Genomic DNA, 27507 nt, shown 5'->3' on the forward strand with positions numbered 1-27507 from the left:
TTGTTGAGAGCTACAAATATTTGGGGGTTCACCTTGACAGTAAACTTGATTGGAGGTGTCATACAGAAAAGGTTTACAAGAAGGGAAAGAGCAAACTGTACTTTTTTCAGAAGCTCAGGTCATTCAATGTGTGCAGTAAAATGCTGGAAATGTTTTACCAGTCCGTTGTGGCAAGCCCCATTTTTTTTGCTATCAAATGCTGGGGCAGTAGCGTGTGAGTATCTGATGCTAATAAGCTCCACAAACTTATCAAGAAGGCAAGTGCGGCTGTTGGCCTCCATCTGGACTATTTTGAGGAGATATTGGAGGATAGAATTCAGAAGAAGTGTAGAGCTATAATGAACAATAATACACACCCACTATACGAGCTGTTCTTGAAGCAGAAGAGCACATTCGGCAGCAGTCTAATCCTACTAAGGTGTAAGAAGGGGAAATTCAGGAAATCGTTTGTACCTACTGCTATGGGGATGTATAATAATTTCCTAAGGGTGATAGACAATAATGACTGACTGCTGGTGTACTAATGTCAATTAACAGTGACTTATATACCTGAACTACCCACATTTATTTGTTATGTAATGTTGGCATACTTGTGCAAGATTTGTGTCCTAATATTTTATGTACTGCTGTTTGTATTGCTGCTGTAATACCGTAATTTCCCCCAGGATCAATAAAGTGTATTGTAGTGTCTACACCACTGCAACAGCTCCAGCATTGGCAGTGAGCATGCATTATTACTTTACTGGGGGAAACATAGGGATTCAGAGGGAGGATGTCTGAGTAATGGACGACCTCTTTACCCCTTAAGAACTAGGCAATTTTTTTCATTTTTGCACTTTCGTTTTTTCCTCTCCCTTCATTAAGAGAGCCATAATTTTATTTTTCCATCAGTATAGCAGTCTGAAATCTTGTTTTTTAAGGGAAGTTGTTTTGAATGACACAATCATTTTATCACATGATGTACTGGAAAGCAGGAAAAAAATCAAAGTGTGGCAAAAAAAAACCTGCAATTGATTTTACAGTAAAACTGACATGGCAATATGATTCTCCAGGTCAGTACGAGTATATGCAGATACCAAACATGCAAAAAAAACTGCTTATGTTGCCGCTTTCCAGGAACCGTAACGTTTTCAATTTTCAGGATATACTGCTGTGTGGAGGCTTGTTTTTTGCTACCTAAGCTGATGTTTTTATTGACATCATGGTGGGGTATTTGATCACCTGTTATTATATTTTTTTATGTTGAAATGGCCAAAAAACTGCAATTCTGTTGTCTTTTTCTCATTATGTCGTTAACTTAATTTATTTTGTATTATAATAGATCAGACTTTTTCGAATGCAGTAATACACATTTGGTATTTTTTCATTAATTTGTAAATGGGGGAAAAAGTGGGGTGACGTGAACTTTTATTTTTTAAATATTTCAAACTTTTTTTTTTTACTGTATTTGTTATTCCCCTTAGGGGACTTGAACCTGTTTTGATCATCTGATCATTTGCGCTGTACACAGCAATGTCACAGCATTAGCAGAAATCATGGTCTCCTTTTGCACGCCAGCCACACGCTGGCTTTCACACGAGTACAGTGATGACAGACACAGGGGTCTTCAGCACTTCAGCAGACCCCTGGCTGTCATGGCAACATATCGGTGCATCGCGGGAATGCTGACCAGGGGATAGAGCAGTGTGCTCCCTGCTGTTACACTGTAAATGCCGCTGTCACAGATTGACAGCAACATTTAACAGCTTAAAAGCCATAGGCAGAAGTCCACTCCACCCGAGGCTGCTAGAGGCAAATGATGTATGAATATCGCAGCCATTACCTGCAGGGAAAGATGCGGGCTCAGAGTAGGAGCCCGCATCAAAGGTAGGTAGCCTCCCGGCATAGTTGGTCATAAGTCATTAAGAGGTTAGAATGCCCTTTATAAATATCTATTTTTAACCTCTAACTACTTTTTGTGATTTGTTTTATTTTAAAATGTTCTACTCTTCTCCCTATTCAGCTATTTCAGCTATTGCCTATATGTGTTTTTTTTCCCCCTCCTGTGACATTAAATTTGAGGGGAGACATAATCACTAGTATGGCTTTACACTCATTTCTCCCTTCTATCATCTTTTCCTGAATCAGGTCACTTACCACACCTTCCATCATAGCCAAGTTCCGACAGAAATTGTGAAAGAGGTGACCACAGCTGCAGTGTGGGACAGCACTACCTTCATTTATCCTGCTTCTATCATCACCCTGATATGCGTCATCATCAAGGAGCAACATCGGTGTTCGAACACTGCTATCACCGACCCCTGAAAATCTGTTTCAGATAAGCAAGCCACTGGTCAGCAGTGACAGAGTGATCCGCCACTGAGGTGACATTTTCTAGTTTCTATCATAGCTATTGCCTCTGGCTGTCTTGAGAGGGTGACTATGAAAGAAATGTGGTAACTGACAGCAGCACTGCTCCCTGATGATGTCTTGCTCCAAGCAGGGTGATGAAAGGGAGAAGCGAGTGTAGGGACATCCTCTGGATGAGGTCTTGTTTTGGACTCCACAAATGTCACAGGCAGTAAAATAGTAAAAAATAGCTGTATAGTCAGAAGAGTAGGGCATTTTAAAATAAAGCAAGCTACAAAAGTGTAGATATATACAATGGCATTTTAAGTATTCGGACAACAGATTTAAGGCTTAACTAAGACCTTTAGCTGCACTCAATGAAATACTAATGATCAGGGAGGGGGAATCATGGAGAAGAGTTCAAGAGCTAGAGGTAATGCTGATCCTGTAGTTCACAAAAGGCCAAAGATTGACATCTTGCCTACAGATTAATGCGTGTAATGAACAGGATGTCAAACTGGAGATCAGATGATCCAACTACTTAAAATGAAGGGGATTAGGAGAGGAAGGATGTATGGATGTAACTGAGGTGGGGTTAAATCCATTTTTCCAGACCCCCCACTACTGTGTTTTAGGCAGCCCCCAAATCTAAGAAGCATCATTATCAGAAGCTCGCTGTCTTCTCCAACAGCTGCAGGAACCTTTCCTTGCAACAAAAAAAAATGTAAAACCTGTCCATTTATAATGACCACGGACAAGATAAAGATCCCCAATTCACATCAGGACTACAAGATACCAGGTACTTTCAGCTGCGTCACTTCTAATGTGGTGTACTTAATTATTTGTACTAAATGTCCAACTGGGGGTCTGTATGTGGGGGAGACAGGGCAGAAACTGAGAACAAGGATGAACTCTCATTGCCATACAATAAGAGAAAAAAGAATGGATCTACCTGTGGCAATACATTTTTGTCTCCCCAATCATAACATTATGAACATGAAATTACTTGTATTAAAAGGTAACTTCAAACCTAAGAGAGACAGAAGAGTATGAGAATATAAGCCGACAATGACCTTTGACACTCTCAGTGCATGGATTTATGTCTTTTTACATTAACTAAGGAATTTGCTCCTCAGACCATGTGGGGTCATCACAACAGAACCAGACCCCAATCAGAGGACAATAAAACATTCCTTACCTATGAACTCCTCCACTATTTATGGACATAACTGTTTATCACTCACACATTGGTAATTCTGCTTCACGTCACCTGTCTTATCGCTGGCATTTTTCTGTGCTGTGTTGTGCATAAATATGTGATTCTCCAGAATTTCTTTTAGTCTATGACTGATGAAGAGACCTGAGTAGTCTCGAAAGCTTGCAATTTGTTACCATCTTTTCAGTTAGCCATTAAAAGGTATCAACCACTGAGAACTCTCAATTCTACATATTTTTCTATGGTGATGTGGGATCACATCCATAGTTTCAACTAGTATTCATGCGTTCTATAGGTGCTTTTCCCCATTTAAATCACTTGGGATACCAAAAGTTACAACCCTGGAATCCACGTGGAATGCTGTCATTTATAGCCATTTCAGTAAATCCTGTAAATTGCTCATAAACTTTAGATACAAGTTGTTTATTTTGTCAGGATTGACCAGCGATCTCAAGCATGGAGCTCTAATATTTTGTGTTGATTTTTCTGCAATATGTAAACGGGGTTCTCGCAAAATAGGAAAGCAGAAGAGGAGATGGAGCATCTGAAAGAATTGTTGAATCTCTGCTGGCCAAGCTTGAACTATTATAGGCCAGCCATTCATGTGCAACAAAATGTTAAAAGGCTGGATCAAGTCCATCAGAATGTAAGATGCTTTTAGCAAGTTTCTTTGCTCTGGTTATTGGAGGATAGAAGAGGTTCTTCTTATGCGCAATGGTAAATTTTCCTGTGGGAATTCCTATGAATTACCCTGGTACACACAGAATACTTACTATAGGAATACCACACCAGGTGAGACAGATGTGAGATGCCGAACTTTGTGCATGTGAGTAACTGCAGAATTACCTGATTGCTTCAACTTTGTCAAATCGAGTTATTTGCGGCATGATCAAATTATTACTTATGCTCCCTTTTTTTCCTGCATACATTTGTACATTCAGATAAAACATATTATATTAGTCAGAGGTGCATATAGGGTTTCTGGCACCCGGGGCAAGAGTTCATTTTGGCCCCCCCCCCCCAAGGACATATGCCCCCCGTCAGCCCCATCATTGCCCTCTCCTCCCCCACCATCCCCATCATTGCGCTCTCCCCGTCAGCCCCATCATTGCCCTCTCCTCCCCACACACAGCATTCACTTCTCTGCACATTCCCCTGCAGCGCGATACACACACACACACACCCAATACTGAGCCACACACATACACACATTCACATACAAACACACACAAACACATACACACATTCACATACACACACACATTCTCTCACACACACACATTCACACACACACACACACACACACACACATTCACACACACTCACATACACACATACACACATACATTCACATACACATATTCTCACACACATACACACATTCACACACACATTCTCACACACACACACACACACATTCACATACACACATTCACATACACACACACATTCACACACACACATTCACACACACACACACACACACACACACACACACACACACACACACACATTCACATACACCTCTCCTCGCGCTCTGCCGCAGCATCTCATCGCCTTCCTCTGACACAGCCGGCCGCTGAATGATGACGTTCTCCAGCGGCGCGTCTGTGTGAGAGGAAGCAGGAAGACAGATTGCTGGGCAGCGGAGCTGCAGGGATTTCTCCCTGCCCGCCGCAGCCACTCTGCAGGGGCCCCCCTCCACCTCTGCACACGTTGGGAGCCGGCGCTCTGCAGCTTCTCTGTGCCGGCTGTCAGCTTGACAGTCGGCACAGAGAACAGCTGACTCCCAGACTGGGGGCGGCAGAATGCAGCCACCGGGGGAGACACTGCGGACCGCCGAATTAGGCGGCCCGACTGCGCCCCCCTGCCACGGCTGCCGCCCCTAGATACGCCACTGATATTAGTAATGAATGCAAGTGTAATAATTATCTGTCTTATGTGTTACATTAACACTTTTAAAAAACACACAGTTGTTTTGTCATGAGAAATTTCTTATGTTTTCAGTGTCTTTTGGCTTCTTTCTTCTAAGTAGGAGCAATGCGTTTGGTACAAGTCCTGCATCTTGAAGAGTACAAGAGTAATTGTCATAAACATGGTGGGGGAATCCACTGATTATATCACAGGATGAAACATCAGAAGCTCTGTTAATAAAAAATGAAAAGCTTTGGTAATGCAGCAACTGAGCAAATACAGCGTATTCAGGAGCAGTACTCACGCATGCAGTGAAAGGAGGGCTTGCAGGTCTCCAATGGTCTCAGTGGGTAACATTTGCACCTTGTAAGTGTGATCTCCAGTCTCAGACTTGATTCGTAGGGTGCACGCAACTGCATTTGACTGGGATCTGACGTTAATAAAAATGTGTTTAAAAAAGCCAATCCAATTCTCAGTATGCAGTAAGAAACAAAAAAAATTGCGTTATTTTTTTAAAAATGTCCTTAAATAGAAGCAATGACCTTAAACAGTACAAACTGAAAAAAACAAACAAAATGTAAAATGTTTCTCACGTATATTTCTAAGTAGGGAAACTAAAAAAAGCTGTCAATTACTCTTCCACACAACTAGTGATGAGCACAAGTGTTCGTTACTCGAGTTTGCTGAGGTTGCTCTGGTATGCATAGAGTCTCGCGGGTGCCGAAATTGCCTGACCAACACGGGCACCCTCAGCAAACTTGAGAAATGACCACTTGCACTAATCAATAAACACGCCACATACATGTCATAGTGCAGCTAGGGGCTAGCAGTTCAGAGATGTAATTTACATAGACCATATAAAAACGTGCTATAAATGCTCAATAAATTCTATGGGCATGCTCTGTAATCTGTGCAGAAGTCAATTGGACAGCAATGGAGCTCAGTGGTTAGCACTGTTGCTTTGCAGCACTGTGGTCTTGGGTTCAAATCCCACCAAGGACAAAACCTGCAAGGAATTTGCATGTTCTTCCCTTGTTTACATGTATTTACTCCTGGTACTCCGGTTTCCTCCCACATTCCAAAGACATACTGATAGGGAATTTAGATTGTGAGCCCCATTGAGAAAAGTAATAATAATGCCTGTAAAGTGCTGTGGAATATGATGGTGCTATATAAGTAAGCACAACAAAAATTCTAAAATGTGCAGGGAAGGGGAGGACATGAGCTGATTTCTGCTGTTATCGGCCTTGGACTAATTATAGAGATGTCACTCTTCATTGTAATCCTGCTTGTGCTGATAATGAAATAGTGGCTGAGATCTCTACGTGACTGAAATATGAGCTAATTATTAGGCTTAGTGGCCAATGTGAAAACTGCAATATTGTAACTTATTTTTTTTTATGGGAAATTAGAGATAATTCTTGAAACATAAATCCTTGATTGAAACAATAGGTCATATTCTGACAATACATTTCCTTTAAGATAAAGTTACTAACTCTCAACACAGCCTCTAGATTAATTCAGAAAAGATTGTTTTGACGCAAATAAGAAATGTTATATTATAAAAAAAATCCCAAAATATGTTCTAATTTCAAATAAATTACCCCTTGTTCATTGACAATAGGAGTGGAGACTCTACGAGGGTTTCTTGTGTTTTCTCATCGGCTTTGGGTCCCTGAAATATGCGCATAAAAAGAGACAGATTAGATAAATCTCCTGGCGTACTGAAATATTTACAACAAGAATGACAGTAGTCAGTGATATACCGGTACATGTTAAATAGCAATTTTAGAAAGAAACAATCTCTTTAAAATGTGTGTTGCATTAACTAAAAATGTAACATGGTTAGATCCTTAATTCAACACCTCAAATTATGTTATTGGCTTCATATGTGTTTGGAAATTTCTAATCTTACTCTCTCTATGGCAATAAATTTGCCTACAAGTCCCATCGGGCTATGCCTGCTACAATGACAGTGATTGACACATTAGCCAATGATGGGACAGTAGTAGTCCCATCATCCAGCTAACGTGTTGAATGCAAAAAAAACATACTACATACATACAACATGCATACAACATACTACATACATACAACATGCATACTACATACTACATACATACTACATACATACTACATATATACAACATACTACATACAACATACATACTACATACATACTACATACATACATACAACATACATACTACATACATACATAATACATACAAACATACAACATACTACATACATACTACATACATACAACATACATACTACATACATACAACATACATACTACATACATACAACATACTACATACATACATACTGCATACATACTACATACTGTTAGGACTCTGAACATTTTTTATTATTTTTTGTGCATTACTGCCCTTTTCCAAGATGGCGTCTTTGGTCTCGTGCACTGTGTCTTCCTGCTATAAAACTCCACCCCAGCCTTCAGTCTGTGCTAGAGTATTCTGCCTTGCATCCAGCTCCTGACCTCTGGAGACTCCCTGGCTATATACCTGCTCCTGTGAACCTGTGGGGTTATCTTGCTACTCTGCTCTGAGTTCCTGCTGCATACACCAGTTCCAGTAATCCTCCTTCATCTGCTGCTCGTGTTTACTTCCATCTGCATTTGCTGGACATGTAAGCTGTTGCTGCTTGGCAAGAACCTGAGACTATTACCCAGGCCTCCCTGGTTGAGCGAAGATATTATTTGAACTGCCGTATAAGCATATCTATCTGTGTTTTGGACTAAGAAGGACTTATTCATGTCAAGTATCCTCAAGAATAATTGTGCTTCATAGACTTTCTGCGTGATTGCATTTTCCTCTGAAGTTTCATATAGACTGCTAAGCTGCATTTAATATTTACTCCAAGTGTTGTGGACTGGAGTGTCTCTCTGCACCTGTTTGAATCACCGTGTGATAATATAGACTTTACCACTTATGAAACTGTGTCCTGTAGTTGTCTTGTTCCATGCAAAGAGTCTCCTGAGTTATCCCCTATAATTATTACAGGATACTCTAGCCTAAAAAAAAAAAAAAAAAAAAGGAGACTGCTGGAACAATGACTGCAGAAAGCAGACTAGAGCAGGTGTTTTCCATAATTAGATCACTGCAGAAAGATGTGGAAGGTCTTCAAAGGAAGTTTGGAAGCTTTGAACACAACAACAAGTGTTTGGACAGACTTTGCAGGACTTAAGCACCTGCATGGCAGCCCAGAAAAACAAACTTGCTGGCATAGAGTCCCAGTACGGACGGGCTTTTCAGGACATAAGCACGCAAATGGCTGCACAAGCGACTTTTCCCTCTGGGCAACCGCCACCAGCTAGCCCACCTAAGTTGCCCCCATTCAGATTTAATGGTGATCGCGACAAATTTCGTGGCTTTTTGAATCAATGTATGCTATATTTTGATGTGCATGCTGACCATTTTCCTAATGATAGATCCAAAGTATTGTGTGTAATAATGCTGCTGACCGCATGAGCGCTCGCCTGGGCGAATCCGATGAGTGAGTCTCGTGACCCACGGTTAAATAACTTGGATGATTTCTTGGCCGCTATGGCATTAATGTTTGATGATCCTAATCGCCATGCAACCGCTGAATCTGCTTTATTGTCTTTACACGAGGCAAAACGTTCTGTTATTGAGTATGCTACTGAATTCAGGAGATTAGCGGTAGATACCAATTGGGACAGTTATGCACAATTGCCTATTTTTAAAAGGGGTCTGTCTAGTATTGTAAAAGACGAACTAGCTCGCTCTCAGTGACCACAAGAGCTAGAGACATTTATACAGCACTGAGTGCGCATTGACATTCGCCTTACTGAGCGTACGCAGGAGAAGTTTGCTGCATATAACCGTATTTCTAACTTTTCCCTTCCTTCCAAAGAGCCTGCAGGTAAGACATCTCAGGAGGTGGAGGAGGTGCCCATGCAAATTGATTCCGTTCAGAGGCACGAGATCAATGCGCGCCCGGAGCATCACCTTCGTGAAAGTCTATGTTTCTACTGCGGCCAGTCTGACCACTGGCCACTCTCCTACACTGGGTATGGTCAAGTGGCCATACTGGTGATGTGCAGCTGGTGGCATAAATTGAGCATATTGTGGCCAATGTTGTATTGTGCCTTCAGGTATTTGTGGTGAAGGACTGCGTGTGGGAGGGGGTTCACTCTCAGATCTTGTGTTCTCCTCTGGTTGTGCAGCCATTTGGAGAATGTTTTGCCTTGAAAGTTGCCATCTTTCAAGGTAAGACAATATAGGAATAGGGTTATTGGGTGGGGTGCAAGCATCTAAAACTATTTGAAGCGCACCTCTGGCTCGCAACCTCACTTCTCTGGGGATTGGGTGGAGATAGTGTGCCTGACTCCGTGCATATGCCTCTTCTCCGTCATCATTGGCAGTGCGGGACAGGTAGTTCAAGCACTTACGGACGGAGATCAAGAACTGGAGCCAGAAAATTTAACCTATCATAGCAAATATATTTTCTCTTTTTGGGTCCCTCTGAACCACTCCTGTCCCGATTCTGTCGCTCTCTGTGGAACTGGTCATGGCAGCTCCGCCACCGTCTCATGACATCAGACACTACAAAGTTAACCAAAAAATTTGTCACATTAGGATGACAGAGCAACTATAGGCAAATGTAGGTTAAAGCCTAATGTGGCATGCTACTTGACAAGTGTAAAGTTTAACCCCTTCCCGACATGTGACGCCACGTAGGCGTCATGAAAGTCGGTGCCAATCCGACCTGTGACACCTATGTGGCGTCATGGAGGGATCGCGTCCCTGCAGATTGGGTGAAAGGGTTAACTCCAATTTCACCCGATCTGAAGGGACAGGGGGAGTGGTAATTTAGCCCAGGGGGGTGGCTTTGCCCCCACGTGGCTACGATCGCTCTGATTGGCTGTTGAAAGTGCAACAGCCAATCAGAGCAATTTGTAATATTTCACCTATGAAAAGTGGTGAAATATTACAATCCAGCCATGGCCGATGCTGCAATATCATCAGACATGGCTGGAAACCCTGATCTGCCCCCCCACCATCGCCACCGATCTCCTCCCCAGTCCTCCCTCCTGTCCGCTCCCCAGTCCTCCTGTCTGCTCCCCCTGTACTCCAATCCCACTCCCCCGTGCTCCGATCCCCCCCTGTGCTCCGATCCCCCCCCTGTGCTCCAATCCCCCCCCTCATACTTACCGAGCCTCCAGGTGTCCATCCGTCTGTTCCATGGGCGCCGCCATCTTCCAAAATGGCGGGCGCATGCGCAGTGCGCACGCCGAATCTGCCGGCTGGCAGATTCGTCCCATGTACATTTTGTAAATGTTCATTTTTTCCTTCCATGTTGCTTCTGCTGCTGTGAAGCACCTGAAGGGTTAATAAACTTCTTGAATGTGGTTTTGAGCACCTTGAGGGGTGCAGTTTTTAGAATGGTGTCACTTTTGGGTATTTTCAGCCATATAGACCCCTCAATCTGACTTCAAATGTGGGGTGGTCCCTAAAAAAATGGTTTTGTAAATTTCGTTGTAAAAGTGAGAAATCGCTGGTCAAATTGTAACCCTTAGGCCGGCGTCACACTCGGCGTAAGACAATACGGTCCGTTTTTTACGTCCGTACTACGGCCGTAATACGGAGAAATGTTCCCAAAATAGTGATCCGTAGTCAGGGTGTGTCAGCGTATTTTGCGCATGGCATCCTCCGTATGTAATCCGTATGGCATCCGTACTGCGAGATTTTCGCGCAGGCTTGCAAAACCGACATCTAATGGATTTATGTGCTCAAATGTTCGGGAAAACATGCATACAGTATATATATATATATATATGTCATTGAGACACATATATATATTCTGTATTTAGATTTCATTCAGCGCGATATCTGTGAACAGCCGGTAATTCAATTACCGGCTTTTCATTTCTCCTGCACAAACCCGACAGGATATGAGACATGGTTTTCATACAGTAAACCATCTCATATCCCCTTTTTTTTGCATATTCCACACTACTAATGTTAGTAGTGTGTATGTGCAAAATTTCAGCGCTGTAGCTGCTGAAATAAAGGGTTAAATGGCGGAAAAAATTGGCGTGGGCTCCCGCGCAATTTTCTCCGCCAGAGTGGTAAAGCCAGTGACTGAGGGCAGATATTAATAGCCAGGAGAGGGTCCATGGTTATTGGCCCCCCCGTGGCTAAAAACATCTGCCCCCAGCCACCCCAGAAAAGGCACATCTGGAAGATGCGCCTATTCTGGCACTTGGCCACTCTCTTCCCACTCCCTGTAGTGGTGGGATATGGGGTAATGAAGGGTTAATGCCACCTTGCTATTGGAAGGTGACATTAAGCCAGATTAATAATGGAGAGGCGTCAATTATGTCACCTATCCATTATTAATCCAATTGTTGGAAAGGGTTAAAAAACACACACACACATGATTTAAAAGTATTTTAATAAAATAAACACAGCGGTTGTTGTAATAATTTATTGTTCTCTCAATCCATCAGGAACACCCTCGCTTGGAAAAATAATAAACGCACAAGATACATACCTTCTGGTGAACCGTCTCGTCCCACGAAGTAATCCATCTGAAGGGGTTAACTAATATTACAGGCACGAGCTGCGATAAACCACTCGCTCGTGCCTGTAATCCCCGGGTGCTGAAAGGAAAGCAGTGATCTGTACTTACATTGAGTCGCGGTGAGGCGCCCTCTGGTGGATGTTCTCATGAACTGCAGCCTGGGAACTTTTTCCCACGCTCCAGGTCATATGAGGACATCCACCAGGGGGCGCATCACCGCGACTGAAGGAAATGTAGGTCAATGACCTACATTTCATTCATTCGCCGGGGATTACAGGCACGGAGCACCGCTGCATTTAGCAGGGCTCCTGCCTGTAATATTAGTTAACCCCTTCAGATGGATTACATCGTGGGACGAGACGGTTCACCAGAAGGTATGTATCTTGTGCGTTTATTATTTTTCCAAGCGAGGGTGTTCCTGATGGATTGAGAGAACAATAAATTATTACAACAACCGCTGTGTTTATTTCATTAAAATACTTTTAAATCATGTGTGTGTGTGTGTGTGTTTTTTAACCCTTTCCAACAATTGGATTAATAATGGATAGGTGTCATAATTGACGCCTCTCCATTATTAATCTGGCTTAATGTCACCTTCCAATAGCAAGGTGGCATTAACCCTTCCATATCCCACCGCTACAGGGAGTGGGAAGAGAGTGGCCAAGTGCCAGAATAGGCGCATCTTCCAGATGTGCCTTTTCTGGGGTGGCTGGGGGCAGATGTTTTTAGCCACGGGGGGGCCAATAACCATGGACCCTCTCCTGGCTATTAATATCTGCCCTCAGTCACTGGCTTTACCATTCTGGCGGAGAAAATTGCGCGGGAGCCCACGCCAATTTTTTCCGCCATTTAACCCTTTATTTCAGCAGCTACAGCGCTGAAATTTTGCACATACACACTACTAACATTAGTAGTGTGGAATATGCAAAAAAAAAGGGGATATGAGATGGTTTACTGTATGTAAACCATGTCTCATATCCTGTCGGGTTTGTGCAGGAGAAATGAAAAGCCGGCAATTGAATTACCGACTTTTCACTAACACCGCTGCGTATTTCTCGCAAGTCACACTGCAGGTCCGTGTGGAATCCGTATTTTTCTCGCCCCCATAGACTTTCATTAGCGATTTTTTTGCGCAATACGCTGACAAACGCAGCATGCTGCGATTCTGTACGGCCGTAGAAAGCCGTATAATACTGAACCGTAATATACGGCTAATAGGAGCAGCCCCATTGAGAATAATTGTGCCGTATGTAATGCGAGTTTTACGGACGTAGTTTCTGCGCTCTTACGTCCGTAAAACTCGCCAGTGTGACGCCGGCCTTATAACTTCCTAGCAAAAAAAAAATTTGTTTCCAAAATTGTGCTGATGTAAAGTAGACATGTGGGTAATGTTATTTATTAACTATTTTGTGTCACATAACTCTCTCCTTTAACAGAATAAAAATTCAAAATTTGAAAATTGCGAAATTTTCAAAATTTTTGCCAAATTTCCATTTTTTTCACAAATAAACGCAAAAATTATCGACCTAAATTTACCACTAACGTGAAGCCCAATGTGTCACGAAAAAACAATCTCAGAACCACTAGGATCCTTGAAGTGTTCCTGAGTGATTACCTCATAAAGGGACACTGGTCAGAATTGCAAAAAATGGCCAGGTCATTAAGGTCAAAATAGGCTGGGTCATGAAGGGGTTAAAACAGCCAGGCTAGCAAGCATAACATCACATATGATGTTGTTTTTTGTATTTGTTGCTTCCTTTTAAGCCACTTATTTTTTTTAAAAATAAGGGTAGTACTTACTCATTTCATGCTGCACCTGAGGTGTACTTTCTTCATACGTAGCAAACATTTGCCGGCATATACTGTACGCTTCCATGAGGCGTCCTTGAGGGCACGGTCGGCATAATGTGCATCACGGACATCCCATATTTTGGGCCTCTCCTGCACCAAATCTATCAGAAGATCCACCTTAATTTGCCTTGACATCTTGCTGTACTCCATGGAGGCGTGCAGGTGGCTTGTTGTTGAACTTCCCAGGCTATTTAGCATGTCAAAGCTTCCTGAATAATGGCTGAGGCAATTTCCTGTCACCTGGCCAATGCCTGAGAATTTCTCGCAAGTCACATGCATGGTCCGTGTGTAATCCATATTTTTCTCGCCCCCATAGACTTGCATTGGCATTTCTCAGCTGAGATACGCGGACAATCGCATGCTGCTATTTCACTTGCAAGTGTAATACGGACGATAAAAAAACGGATGATGGAAGCTGCCCCATAGATTAACATTGGGCCGAGTGTTATGCGAATTTTTATGGCTGAACACTCCTCCGTATTACGCTGTAGTGTGACCCCGGCCTTATACTGTTTGTATTCATTTCTATACATATGTAGGAGACACTAACTGCCATCAATATGTAAACTTGTGGAGGTGTATTTTTGTAATATGTGACCCCAACTCTGGGGATATTCCCAACCCTGGTATCTGATTGCCTGAGTATGACAATCATGTGAGATCTAGTCATCTGTAATATGATCAATGCTATTTTTCTGTCTCTCCTTTTCCATTCTCCCCTTTTTCCTCTTGAAACCCCCTTTATTTCCTTTTATTGTCCCTTCCCCGTCTTCCTTTGATCCTTTTCTTTTTTCCTCAGTTTTTTCTTTTCGCTTTCCTTGTTTTTTTTCCTACCGCTTTTTTCTTTCTTTTACTTTCTACGCTTTTTCCATTTTCCTTCATTTTTTCTTTCTTTCCTTAAGTCATTGGTCTTTTTCTCCCTCCTTTTTTCTTCCCCCCTTTTTTCTTGCTTTGATCCCCTTTTTCCCCATTCCTTTTCACTTCCCCCTACCTTTTCCATTTTTTTTTTCCGGGAAAAGTGGAAAATCCCTTTAATCTAATATCTACATTGAGTGTAGATCTGATCCAATGATGTTTGCAGACTGATAGATAGATAGAGATAGAGTCTCAGCCGACTATCCCATTTAGGCTAGTTTCACATTACCGTTCGAATCCGCGGCGTTTAATCCGCATCCGCAAGTGCAGGAAAAAATGCATGGAAACATGTACAAACGTAGCGTTTTTTAGACGCATGCGTGAACGCATGCGGTTAAAAAAATGCAGCGTTTGCACGCTTTTCTATGCGTTTTTTCCTGCGTTTGCATTTTTGGTGCGCATGGTGACAAATTTTACAGGAGAAAAATCTAGATAACCAGAAACCGCCAATGGGACTACAGAGGGCGTGTATTATGGAATCTCTATATATAGACCCTTGAACAGCTGAAATCTTCAGATTTTGCTCCTGTATGCTGTGTCAGAATGGATCTTCGCATGGAGAGCTTTTATTTCAACCTGGATTTAAGCATCAAGCTGTTTCTTGCCTGTGCGTTTGCTTGGGAGCAAGACAGAAATCGCGAAAGATGGAGAAGGAGACGGTGTAGGCGTTTTTGGAAACACCCCATTATCGAACTACATGAGAGCCGTGGAGCCTATCACACGCTGTATGGCGAGCTTAATGCCAACCCGGAGAAATTCCATGAATATACAAGGATGTCGCAAGACTCGTTCCGGGATTTGCTTGCTCGTGTCCAAGGAGCCATACGGAGACAGGACATCCAGCTCCGTAGAGCGATTCCACCCGAGGAACGTCTTCTGGTTACATTAAGGTACGTTCCAAATCTAAACCAATGATAGTCCAAATTTTGGGTGTTCTGACATGTATTTTTTGGGTATTTTCCTTTCTGTCTTTAGCGTAACCACACCATAAATAGAATAGATTGTAATTTTTTTGTTTGTTTGTTTTTCTTACAGATTTCTGGCAACCGGAGAGAGTTTATCATCCCTCCACTTCCAATACCGGCTTGGAATATCCACCCTGTCCGGAATAGTTGCGGACACCTGCCGGGCTTTGTGGAATGTACTCTGGGATGAGTTTATACCCCTACCCACCTTGGACATGTGGCTTGAAATTGCGGAAAAATTCGGGAGTGTGTGTGTTTCCCAAACTGTTTGGGAGCGGTTGATGGAAAGCACATTCGCATTATCAAACCAGCCAGAACAGGATCGGAGTACTTCAATTACAAAAAATATTTTTCTGTTGTGCTCATGGCAATAGCCGATGCGGACTGTCGCTTCATCGCCGTGGACATTGGAGCTTTTGGCCGTGGCAACGATTCCCAGACTTTTAAGAACTCTAATATGGGCCGCCGTGTGTATGGCAAAAATTTTAATTTTCCACGGCCACAACAGCTCCCCAACAGTCAAGGTCCACCGATGCCATTTGTTATGGTTGGGGATGAGGCCTTTCAGATGTGTGAAAACCTACTGAAGCCATATTCCAGTCGGGACTTGAACCACACTAGGAGGATCTTTAACTACAGATTGACCAGGGCTCAAAGAACAGTAGAGTGTACCTTTGGCATTCTAGTCTCAAAATTGCATCAGCCATTAATCTAAAAATGGAGACAGTCGACGAGGTGGTCAAAGCCTGTGTGGTTCTGCACAATTATATAATGGCAAAGTAACAACCCAACATTGAACTGGATGAACCAGTTGCACACCCACTGCCCGATTACCAGCATCACCCGCTGCGGTCAACTGCTGAAGTTGGTCACATGCGGGACCAATTTGCTGCCTTTTTTGATTCTGATATTGGATGCGTGTCATGGCTTTAACTGCGCCGGCTTGGGGTAGAGTGATGTAAACGGGGGGTGTGAAGCACTGAGGCCTGGCTAACCGTGGACCACGCAGAGGTGGCAGGAGAAGGGGCAATGAAACTAGAGGGGTCTGGTAGTTTGGGGATAGGGCTTGACACATGAGAGGCTTGAGACGTACTGGAAGGGTGAGACAAACCTTCGTGGCGGTGGCGGTACGGAAGGCCATGCCTGGGTCCTGCTGCATCGTCATGTCAGTGGAGGAGGTCCAAGCAGGAGCAGCGGTTGTCATGGTGGTGGGCTGTCCAACAGCACTCGGCATCGTGGTGGTGCTGTACTGGTGTCCGGCAGTGCTAGGAATAGAGGTGGCCGTGCAGTGGTATGCAGCAGAGGTCGGCATTGAGGTTAATCGTGACAGTGAAGGCACAGGTGGATATGCCGCCACTGTCTGCTGAAAATACCGACTCTGCTGCATAGCCTGCACGTAAGCAGCATTGCAGGCCTGCATGACACTCAGCTGGAGACCAGGAGTAAGGTGTTCCGACATGCCCTGCTCAATTTGGTTAAAAAAATGATGTGCTGGCCTCTGGAGGTCGGCTTTTACTTGGCCAAGGCTTTTGGTGACCTCCTGGATATGTGTATTCATATGGCTAAGTGAAATATCCATTCAGTCACCCAAAGCCTTGAGTCCTTCGTGAAAAACCGAGCTCAAGTGCAAAAACTTAGGCATGAGGGACCTGTCCGATGCCCTCTGCCGCTGCCGGGAGGAGCCCAAAAAAAAGGGGCAGTGGCAGAGGACTGGGAAAGGGGAACACCTGATGGACCAGCTTCCTGGTCTCCAGTTAGTGTAGCAGGCCCACTTGCTGCAGTGCTGCGGGATGGCTGGGACGGGTCCATGGCTGTCTGATGAAGGACCGCTCCAGAACCTGGGCCAACAGTAGTGCTCCATGTGCTGTGAAAAAAGGAAAAAGAAAATTAATACTAAAAAGTAACCAGACGCAAAATTCTGTGGAATAGAAATATACAGATTATGGCAATACAATACAACCTAATGCAAGGGAAAAATACTTACATTCTCTGGGCAAGGACCGGTCTTAAAAATGCCAGAACGCGATGGTATTTGTATTTTCTGATCCTTGCTCCAGAACCACTGGGAACACGGCTCTCTTGACGCAGGTCCTTGTTGAAGCAGTCCGTCATCGAACGCCAACGTGTTTTGACTTTGGCCACTGTTAAAAAAAAAACATTATAGTCAGAAAATGGACTTTTGGCCGTGCTCACACAACTGTGTGTGATGAGAGAAACTCCTGAGAGTTTCTTTCATCACACACAGTTGTGTGAGCACGACCAAGGTCTCTGCTGCTTCACATTGCAGTGCAATACTTACCAAATGCATTTCGGACACGATTCGGGGCATTGTCCCAGCCATCCCACATCGCTTTGGCCACCTCATTCCATAGGCGCGGGATTGTCACATTGTTTGAGTGCAGTGGATCCCGGGTGTCCCACAACGGGACTCGCTGCTGGACCAGGGAGATGAGGAGGTCATTTTCTATGAGGTCTTCATCCCGTTCTGGAACCTAAAAATTAAATAAAGACATTAATGTTGGGTCAATTAACATAAGGAAAAGAAAGAAAACAGAGGCTGAGAAATGGCAAGAATAGGAAAGTCAAGATAAAAAAGGATTCCAAAAGAAAAATGTAAAGAAATAGGAATGTAAAGAAAGGAAGATTCAAGAATACTAAAGTGAGGATACAGTAAACAGTCAGCCTTGTATACGTACACGCTGCCGCCTTGCCACCCGACCTTGATTCCGCTGCTCCTGCCCAGTCTCTGCCGCAGTAGAAGAAGAGCTCTAAAAAAATGAAAAACAAAAATTGTCATATGTGTAGATGTGACAGTGAATACTTACCAATCGGAGGAGGCAAGTACTCACCTCACTGACATGTTCTACTTCTGAAGGCCCAGGACGTTGCTCCTCATCAGAATAAGAAGACATTCTGATGCATGCAGAAAGAAAGAAATGGCAGAAATGTAGAGACAGAAAATAGAAAATAAAGGCATTGGCTAGGATATACTCACATTGTTCAGAGGCTTGTTTGCTCCAAGGTGCTGTGGTCTGTCTGCTCTGCTTGGCTGTCTGCTGAGTAGTGACCTGCAAATGTCCAGTCCCTCCCTTTATCACCTTGTATGTGGGGGGTGGCTTAATCAGTGTCTAGACATGTTTTTCTCTTGCGGAACGCATGCGTTCATGAACGCAAGCAAACGCATGTGCTTGAGAACGCATGCGTTCATATAGACAGCAATGCGTTTTTTTAGCGCATTCCTTGCACAATCGACCACATACGTTTCCAGGCGGCAAATTGACGCCTCTAAAAATTACTACATGTAGCATTTCCTCGACAAGCCGCAGACGACGAAACGACGCATGCGTCGTCAAACGCGGCAAAACGCGAACGATCGCAGACGAATGCGTCCCTAATGTTAAAGATAGGAATACACAATGCATGCGGATATTTGCGGAAGAAACGCTGCAGACACAACCGCAAATGTAAAACCGCCCTTAGGGCTCATACTCATTTGCGAGAAAAACGGATGAGTGCAATCCGATAAAAATCGAATTGCACTCTGACCAGTGTTATTCAATAGGTGACATCTCATCTGCAATTTTTTTACTCAGCTGAAATTGGACTGAGAAAAAAATAGCAGCATGTTGCGTATCTCGGATGAGACTCACCAATGCAAGTCAATGGGTGCGAGAAAGAAATCGCACGGCATATGGACCATTCGTATGCCATCCGTTTTTTACAGATACCTTACCATTCTGTGGCATAGAACACTGTAAATGGTCCTGGAAATGATTGTAGAAAAATAGTTGCAGAGAAAAAAAACGCATTGCATACACATGTCATACGGATGTCATACAGATGCTATGTGAGAAAAATCCCATTGTACTCGCATGACACCCGCATGGCACTCGTCAAATTTTTTCCGTCCAGATTACGGACCGTTTTTTTCTCGCAAATGGGTATGAGCCCATATAGTAGTGCTCACTTGGCAGAGTGTTCCTAAGCTCTCCATAAGAAAGTCACCAGCTAACGTGTCAGCCAGTAGCCTACATTAGGCAGTGTGCCGAACCAGTCGATTTCAGTGAGTTCATCTCACATTAGTCTAATGTGTATGAAGGCCTTACGTGTCCCATTTTAAAATGTTTTATCAGAGAGAATACAATTTACTAAATAAAATGGTTAAGAGAGGAAAACTTTAGTCATGAGATTACCAAACAAGACAACATACATACCAGCAGGTTGTCTCTAATTGGACCCTGGATATCTATGACTCGACCACCTTGGATAACAGATTTAGGAAGTCTGTTTAGGAATTGTTGTACAGAAAGCCAAGGACCTAAAAGTACCAATGTAATTATTTAATTCCATAAATATCAGATCGGTGATGAGAGAAAACCATTAATTACATTGGTTGTATTCTGAAAAGACAGTATCAGACTTAAATTTTTTTTTGTCAGAATCAAGCCTCCTAAGCCATCTATATGGGAATGCAGGTCATATAAAGCTCAATAAAAGGATATCTTGATATCTGCGATCTGATGTCTTATTCCAGAGAAATCCACATTTTTCGTATATGTAAGCAAGATGTTCCAGGTTATCGTCCGGACACTGATCTGCATGAAACTAAGCCTTCAGAGCTTATTTTAGTAAAAGAGGGAGTTACCAAGTAACTAACAGTACAGTAGGATTATAACTAGTGATGAGCGAGTATACTCGTTGCTCGGGTTTTCCAGAGCATGCTCGGGTGGTCTCCAAGTATTTATGACTGCTTGGAGATTTAGTTTTCCTTGCCGCAGCTGGATGATTTACGGCTGATAACAGCTTGATTACATGTGGGGGTTGCCTGGTTGCTAGGGAATCCTCACATGTATTCAAGCTGGCTAGTAGATGTAAATCATCCAGCTGCGGCAAGGAAAACTAAATCTCCGAGCAGTCATAAATACTCGGAGACCACCCCGAGCGACGAGTATACTCGCTCATCACTAATTATAACAGTCAGTGTTGCAATACTGTTGCAGTACAGAAGAGCTGTGAGAGCTGCAGTTGCTAACGTGTTTGCATACCTCCCAACTTTTGAAGACAGGAAAGAGGGACAAAGGTTGCGGCGTGTACAGCGCGCCACGGCAAATTTTAGGCCTGACCACACCCATTTCACAACTAGTCACACCCATATCCACGTCCCAACCACACCCATTTAGTACTGCTGATCACACTGTTTCATAAACAATAAATATAAACAAACAAAAAAATATGGCCACACATGATGCTCCATACTGTATAATGGCCATACAAGATGCTCCATACTGTACAATTACCACACAGTGCTCCATACTGTATAATGACCACACAGTGCTCCATACTGTATAATGACCACACAGTGCTCCATACTGTATAATGGCCACACAGTGCTCCATACTGTATGACCACACAGTGCTCCATACTGTATAATGGCCACACATAGTGCTCCATACAGTATAATGACAACACAGTGCTCCATACTGTATAATGGCCACACAGTGCTCCATACTGTATAATGACCACACAGTGCTCCATACTGTATAATGACCACACATGATGCTCCATATTGTATACTGTGCCCACATAGTGCTCCATACTGTATAATGGCCACACATGATGCTCCATACTGTATAATGGCCACACATGATGCTCCATAGTGTATAATGGCCACACATGATGCTCCATACTGTATAATGGCCACACATGATGCTCCATACTGTGTAATGGCCCCACATGGTGCTCTATATTGTATAATGGCCACACATGATGCCCCATACTGTATAATTGCCATAAGTGATGCTCCATACAGTATAATGGGTCCACATGATGCTGCGTACAGTATACTGGCCACACTTGATGCTCCATACAGTATAATGGGCCCACAGGATACTGGGTGCAATATAATGGCCCCACATGATGCTAGGTACAGTATAATGGCCCCACATGGTTACCCCACCCCATCATTGCCTTCTCCATCACCACACACACACACCTTTCACTGCTTCCTCGCAGCAGTCGGCAGCTTCCACTTCCGCGGCACTGAATGATGTTATCCAGCCGTGCCGCTGACGGTTCACGTCGCTGCAGCTCCAGTACGCCACTGATAAAGACCTCTCCGTGTCTCATGTGCCAGCCAGTATCAGAGGGAGGAGCAATATCTACTCCGTCCACCTAGTACACACGCGGCTCCGCTCCGTACACCTCGTACACACGCGTCTGTGCTTCGTACACCATGTACACACGCGTCTCCGCTCCGTACACACGCGTCTCCGTTCCATACACCTCGCACACGCGGCTCCGCTCCGTAAACCTCGTACACACACACGACTCCGCTCTGTACACCTCGTACACATGCGTCTCAGCTTTGTACACTTCATACACACACACGACTCCGCTCTGTACACCTCGTACACACGGCTCCACTCCGTACACCCCATACACACACGGCTCCGCTCCGTGCACCTTGTACACACACTCTCTGCTACATCCACACTGTAAAAACCTCCTGACTCCACACATAAGCTTACCCTCGTCCAGCACCGTGACAAACAGCAGAGTCCTGCATACACGGAGGTCCCGATCATATGACCACTGACTCCTCCCCTCCTGACCTCATCACAGGTCCTGTGCACACAGAGCAGCGATATATGTGGTGTGCTGATCTGCGGGTGCATGGATGAGGCTGACCGGCTGAAATTGCAACACACCTCCCAACCAGTATGGGAAAACTAATGTCCCGCCCGGGATCCGGCTGACTGTCAAAATCTGGACAGTCTCGCTGGATCCAGGATGGTTGGGAGGTGTGGTGTTTGTTATGAGACAAAGTTCAGTTCTACTGTTCTGTGTTAGTTACATAAATCACACTAGTAACACCCTTCTTGCATATAAAATAAGATCCGGAGGCAGATTCTCATGTAGATCAGTGTCCAGCCCATAGATCTTAACAGTTCACTTCCATATTGGAAAAACATGGATATCTGACATATTCCTTTTAAACACAGTTTACTCTTCTGAATAACTTAACATGTAATGTCATTACAAGAATATCACATTTATCAAATTTATGTTATTTGTTTTACTTCTTTTGCATAGAAAAACATTTAAAAAAAAAAAAACAGTTTGTTGGTCATCATACTCTTAGAACCATAACTTTAGTTTGTCTACACACAAAGCCGTTTTGGGTGCTGCATACAACTTTTTAATCACAAAAATTAATTTAAAAAAAGAAACAAAAAAACAAATATGGAAATATTTTATTCACTTATGCATCGCCATTAATTCCCCAGCGATTTACAGATATTTGCGGCTCTGTCCCCATAGGAGCTCACAATCTACATTCACTATCAGTATGTCATTGGGGTGTGGGAGGAAAACAGAGTACCCGGAGGAAACCCACGCAAACACGGGGAGAACATACAAACTCTTTGCAGATGTTGTCCTTGGTGGGATTTGAACCCAGGACGGCAGCGCTGAAGTGTTAACTTTCTCTACATAATATTTTTGGGCGTGATTTTACATCATATTCTGAGAGCTTTACATTTACATTAACTTTTTAGTTAACAAATCTGTATAAGGTCTTGTGTTTGCGTAATGAGGTGTACTTTTTATTGCTACCATTTTGGGGTGCAGGCAACTTTTTTTTTAATCACTATTTATTAAATTTAAAATTACTTATTAAATAAGAGGCAGGATAAAACAAAACACAAAAACAATTTGGGTATTTTTTTTGCATTGTTCGACAACTGAGGTAAACAATTACATCTATAATATAATGCTGGATGCGTCCATCTGTCCGAAGCTCCTACAGACTGCACCTGACAGAGTGGCAGGACTCAGAAGGACACATCCAGTGACAGAGAGGATGACGAGGATGGAAAAGTGTGGCGCCGGAGATCGCGGTATGCGTAGGCGCTGATCGCATACCACAATCTCCGTTGTTAAGAGGACATACCTCGATCTCTGGTGAGGCTGGAGGAGTATTGTGGCGCCGGAGTCAGCACCTGCACAAAGCGCTTTCTCCAGCGCCATTTTGCCAAAGACAAGTTTGCACACAGTGTCTTCGACTAAATGGCGCCGGATATTTTATTTAACCCCTTCATGACCGAGCCTATTTTGATCTTACTGACCTGGCCATTTTTTGCAATTCTGACCAGTGTCCCTTTATGAGGTAATAACTCAGGAACTCTTCAATGGATCCTAGCAGTTCTGAGATGTTTTTTTCGTGACATATTGGGTTTCATGTTAGTGGTAAATGTAGGTCGATTATTTTTGCATTTATTTGTGAAAAAAATGGAAATTTGGCGAAAATTTAGAAAATTTCGCAATTTTCAAATTTTGAATTTTTATTCTGTTAAACCAGAGAGTTATGTGACACAAAATAGTTAATAAATACAATTTCCTACATGGCTACTTTACATCAGCACAATTTTGGAAACAAATTTTTTTTGCTAGGAAGTTATAAGGGTTAAAATTTGACCAGCGATTTATTTTTACAACAAAATTTACAAAACGATTTTTTTTAGGGACCACCTCACATTTGAAGTCAGTTTGAGGGGTCTATATGGCTGAAAATACCCAAAAGTGACACCATTCTAAAAACTGCACCCCTCAAGGTGCTCAAAACCCCATTCGATACGTTTATTAACCCTTCAGGGGCTTCACAGCAGCAGAAGCAACATGGAAGGAAAAAAATGAACATTTAACTTTTTAGTCACAAAAATGATCTTTTAGCAACAATTTTTTTATTTTCCCAAGGGTAAAAGGAGAAACTGGACCCCGAAAGTTATTGTACAATTTGTCCTGAGTACGCCGATACCTTATATGTGGGGGGAACCACTGTTTGGGCGCACGACAGGGCAGGGAAGGGAAGGAGCGCCATTTGACTATTTTGAATGAAAAATTGGCTCCAATCTTTAGTGGACACCATGTCGTTTGGAGAGCCCATGTGTACCTAAAGATTGGAGCTCTCCCACAAGTGACCCCATTTTGGAAACTAGACCCCCCAAGGAACTTATCTAGATGCATAGTGAGCACTTTGAAACCCCCAGGTGCTTCACAAATTGATCCGTAAAAATGAAAAACTACTTTTTTTTTCACAAAAAATTTCTTTTAGCCTCAATTTTTTCATTTTCACATGGGCAACAGGATAAAATGGATCATAAGGTTTGTTGGTCAATTTCTCCTGAGTACACCGATACCTCACATGTGGGGGTAAACCACTGTTTGGGCACACGGCAACGCTCGGAAAGGAAGGAGCGCCATTTGACTTTTGAATGAAAAATTAGCTCCAATCGTTAGCGGACACCATGTCGCGTTTGGAGAGCCCTTGTGTGCCTAAACATTGGAGCTCCCACACAAGTGACCCCATTTTGGAAACTAGACCCCCCAAGGAACTTATCTAGATGCATAGTGAGCACTTTGAACCCCCAGGTGCTTCACAAATTGATCCGTAAAAATGAAAAACTACTTTTTTTCACAAAAAATTTCTTTTAGCTGCAATTTTTTCATTTTCACATGGGCAACAGGATAAATTGGATCTTTAAATTTGTTGGGCCATTTTTCCTGAGTACACTGAGTACACCAATACCTCACATGTGGAGGTAAACCACTGTTTGGGCACATGGGAGGGCTTGGAAGGGAAGGAGCGCCATTTGACTTTTTGAATGAAAAATTAGCTCCAATCGTTAGCGGACACCATGTCGCATTTGGAGAGCCCCTGTGTGTTTAAACATTGGAGTTCCCCCACAAGTGACCCCATTTTTGAAACTAGACCTCCCAAGGAACTAATCTAGATGTGTGGTGACCACTTTAAACCCCCAAGTGCTTCACAGAAGTTTATAACGCAGAGCCGTGAAAATAAATAATCATTTTTTAGCAAGCAATTTTTTATTTTCTCAAGAAGTTGTCCAGTTTGTCCTGGACGCTGATACGCCATATGTGGGGGGGAACCACTATTTGGGCATACGTCAGGGCTCGGAAGGGAAGTAGGGCTGTAGGGTCTGTAATGCTGTAGATAAACCCCCAAGGTATCCTGAAAGATGAGAAAAAGAGGTTAGATTATACTCAACGGGGCGATGGGCATTGCGGTCCGGGGCCTCCTATCTTGATAGGATGACGTCCTCTTCCTGGCTTCACGCTGCGGCTCCAGCACATGCGTACTTTGTCTGCCCTGTTGAGGGCAGAGCAATGTACTGCAGTGAACAGGCGCCGGGCCTCTCTGACCTTTCCCGTAGCCTGCGCACTGCAGTACTTTGCTCTGCCCTCAACAGGGCAGATAAAGTACATCTGCGCTGGAGCCGCTGCGTGAAGACAAGAAGAAGACATCATTGTAAGAAGATGGGAGACCCCGGACCGGACCGCGACGCCCATCGGACCGGACCGCCCCCCCAGTTGAGTATAATCTAACCACTTTTTCTAATCTTTCAGGAAACAGCAGGGGCTTATCTACAGCATTACAGAATGCTGTAGATAAGCCCCTGATGCCGGTGGGCTTAGCTCATCTTTGATTTTGGGGGTGACAGGTTCCCTTTAAATAATGCACACCAACGTCAAGCAAGGAAGCAGGGGAAAGGTGAGTAAGAGTGTCTTGTTTTTTGGGGGACCATATTCCAGGATGGGGCAGCATATACCAGGATGAGGGATTAGGGTGGGGGAGCATATACCAGGATGGGGAAGCATATTCCAGGATGGGGTAGCATATACCAGGATGGAAGAGCATATATCAGGATGGGGGACCAGGATGGGGTAGCATATACCAGGATTGGGGAGTATATAATAGGATGGGGGACAATGATGAGGGAGCATATACCAAGATGGGGGAGCATTCGGTTTCAGTCAGGGGGCAGTCATCACTCTGAAAATACAGAGCGTCTACTGTAACCATGTGTTAGGGCCGAGGGTACGGTTACAGGAGCTGTTCTGCACACTCAGAGCACCACCCCCACCTGCATGATTGAAACTGAACGCTGGAGGGAAGAATAAAGATCATTGTCTTCCCACTGCATTCAGCTGTGTGCAGGCGACGGGCAGCATAATAACACCATTAACCTGAAGATTAACCGCATATCTGCAGGTTATAAGTGTTATTTCTGATTACAGGATCCCTTTAATTTTGTAGTATAATACTTCAATGAAATGGCGCCGGAGTCAGCGTATGCACTTACAGCTCTATCCGGCGCCATTTTTTTAAAGATACCGTGTCAGCAACTTTGCATATACAGTGTTTTCAATAAAATGACGCGGTATGCGCATGCGCCGACTCTGGCGCCATTTTATTAAAGTAATGTTCTACAATGTCAACATGGCAGTGCACATGAACCGCCCATCGCCACTATCGCCGATGCATGCGCACTGCTATGTTGATGTTATATACAAAATCCTCCACCAACAAAACCACATGATATCAGGTCCAGAAACCACTATTAAAATATATATGGACCCCATGTGAAAAATTTGACTCAAAAATTGGACTAGTACATCTTTGTTTCCTTTGGTAACTAGTTATATGTTGACATTGTAGTACATTAGTTCAATAAAATGGCGCCAGAGTTCACGCGTGCTATAAGGGGACTTGAACATGCGTTCCTTTGATCTCATTGATAATACACCATGTAATCTATGTTGTACAGTGTATTGCTAAGCCTGTCAGTATTTGACTAACAGGTAGCCCCTGATCCTGGAGGAATCCAATAGACTGCTGTATATGGCAGACATGGAGGCCATTATTAGGATTAATGTCACAAA

General features: G+C 43.5%; 1 protein-coding gene across 2 annotated transcripts in view; it reads right to left on the reverse strand.

Moving 5' to 3' along the window:
• Positions 1-4881: 4881 nt before the first annotated feature.
• The window catches only part of UBXN11 (UBX domain protein 11), a 157646-nt gene continuing 135020 nt past the window's right edge, over positions 4882-27507 (reverse strand). Inside the window, exons 11-14 of one of the 2 annotated variants that reach the window (XM_077296598.1) lie at positions 19980-20083; positions 7063-7133; positions 5763-5888; positions 4882-5688 (exon numbers count right to left, since the gene is read on the reverse strand). In XM_077296598.1, the coding sequence (XP_077152713.1) occupies positions 5526-5688; positions 5763-5888; positions 7063-7133; positions 19980-20083 (464 nt within the window). In that variant the 3' untranslated portion in view covers positions 4882-5525. The remainder of the gene's footprint in view (positions 5689-5762; positions 5889-7062; positions 7134-19979; positions 20084-27507) is intronic. The other variant, XM_077296597.1, reaches the window with a different exon arrangement.

This window comes from Ranitomeya variabilis, chromosome 3 (assembly GCF_051348905.1).
Source record: "Ranitomeya variabilis isolate aRanVar5 chromosome 3, aRanVar5.hap1, whole genome shotgun sequence".
Lineage (NCBI taxonomy): Eukaryota > Metazoa > Chordata > Amphibia > Anura > Dendrobatidae > Ranitomeya > Ranitomeya variabilis.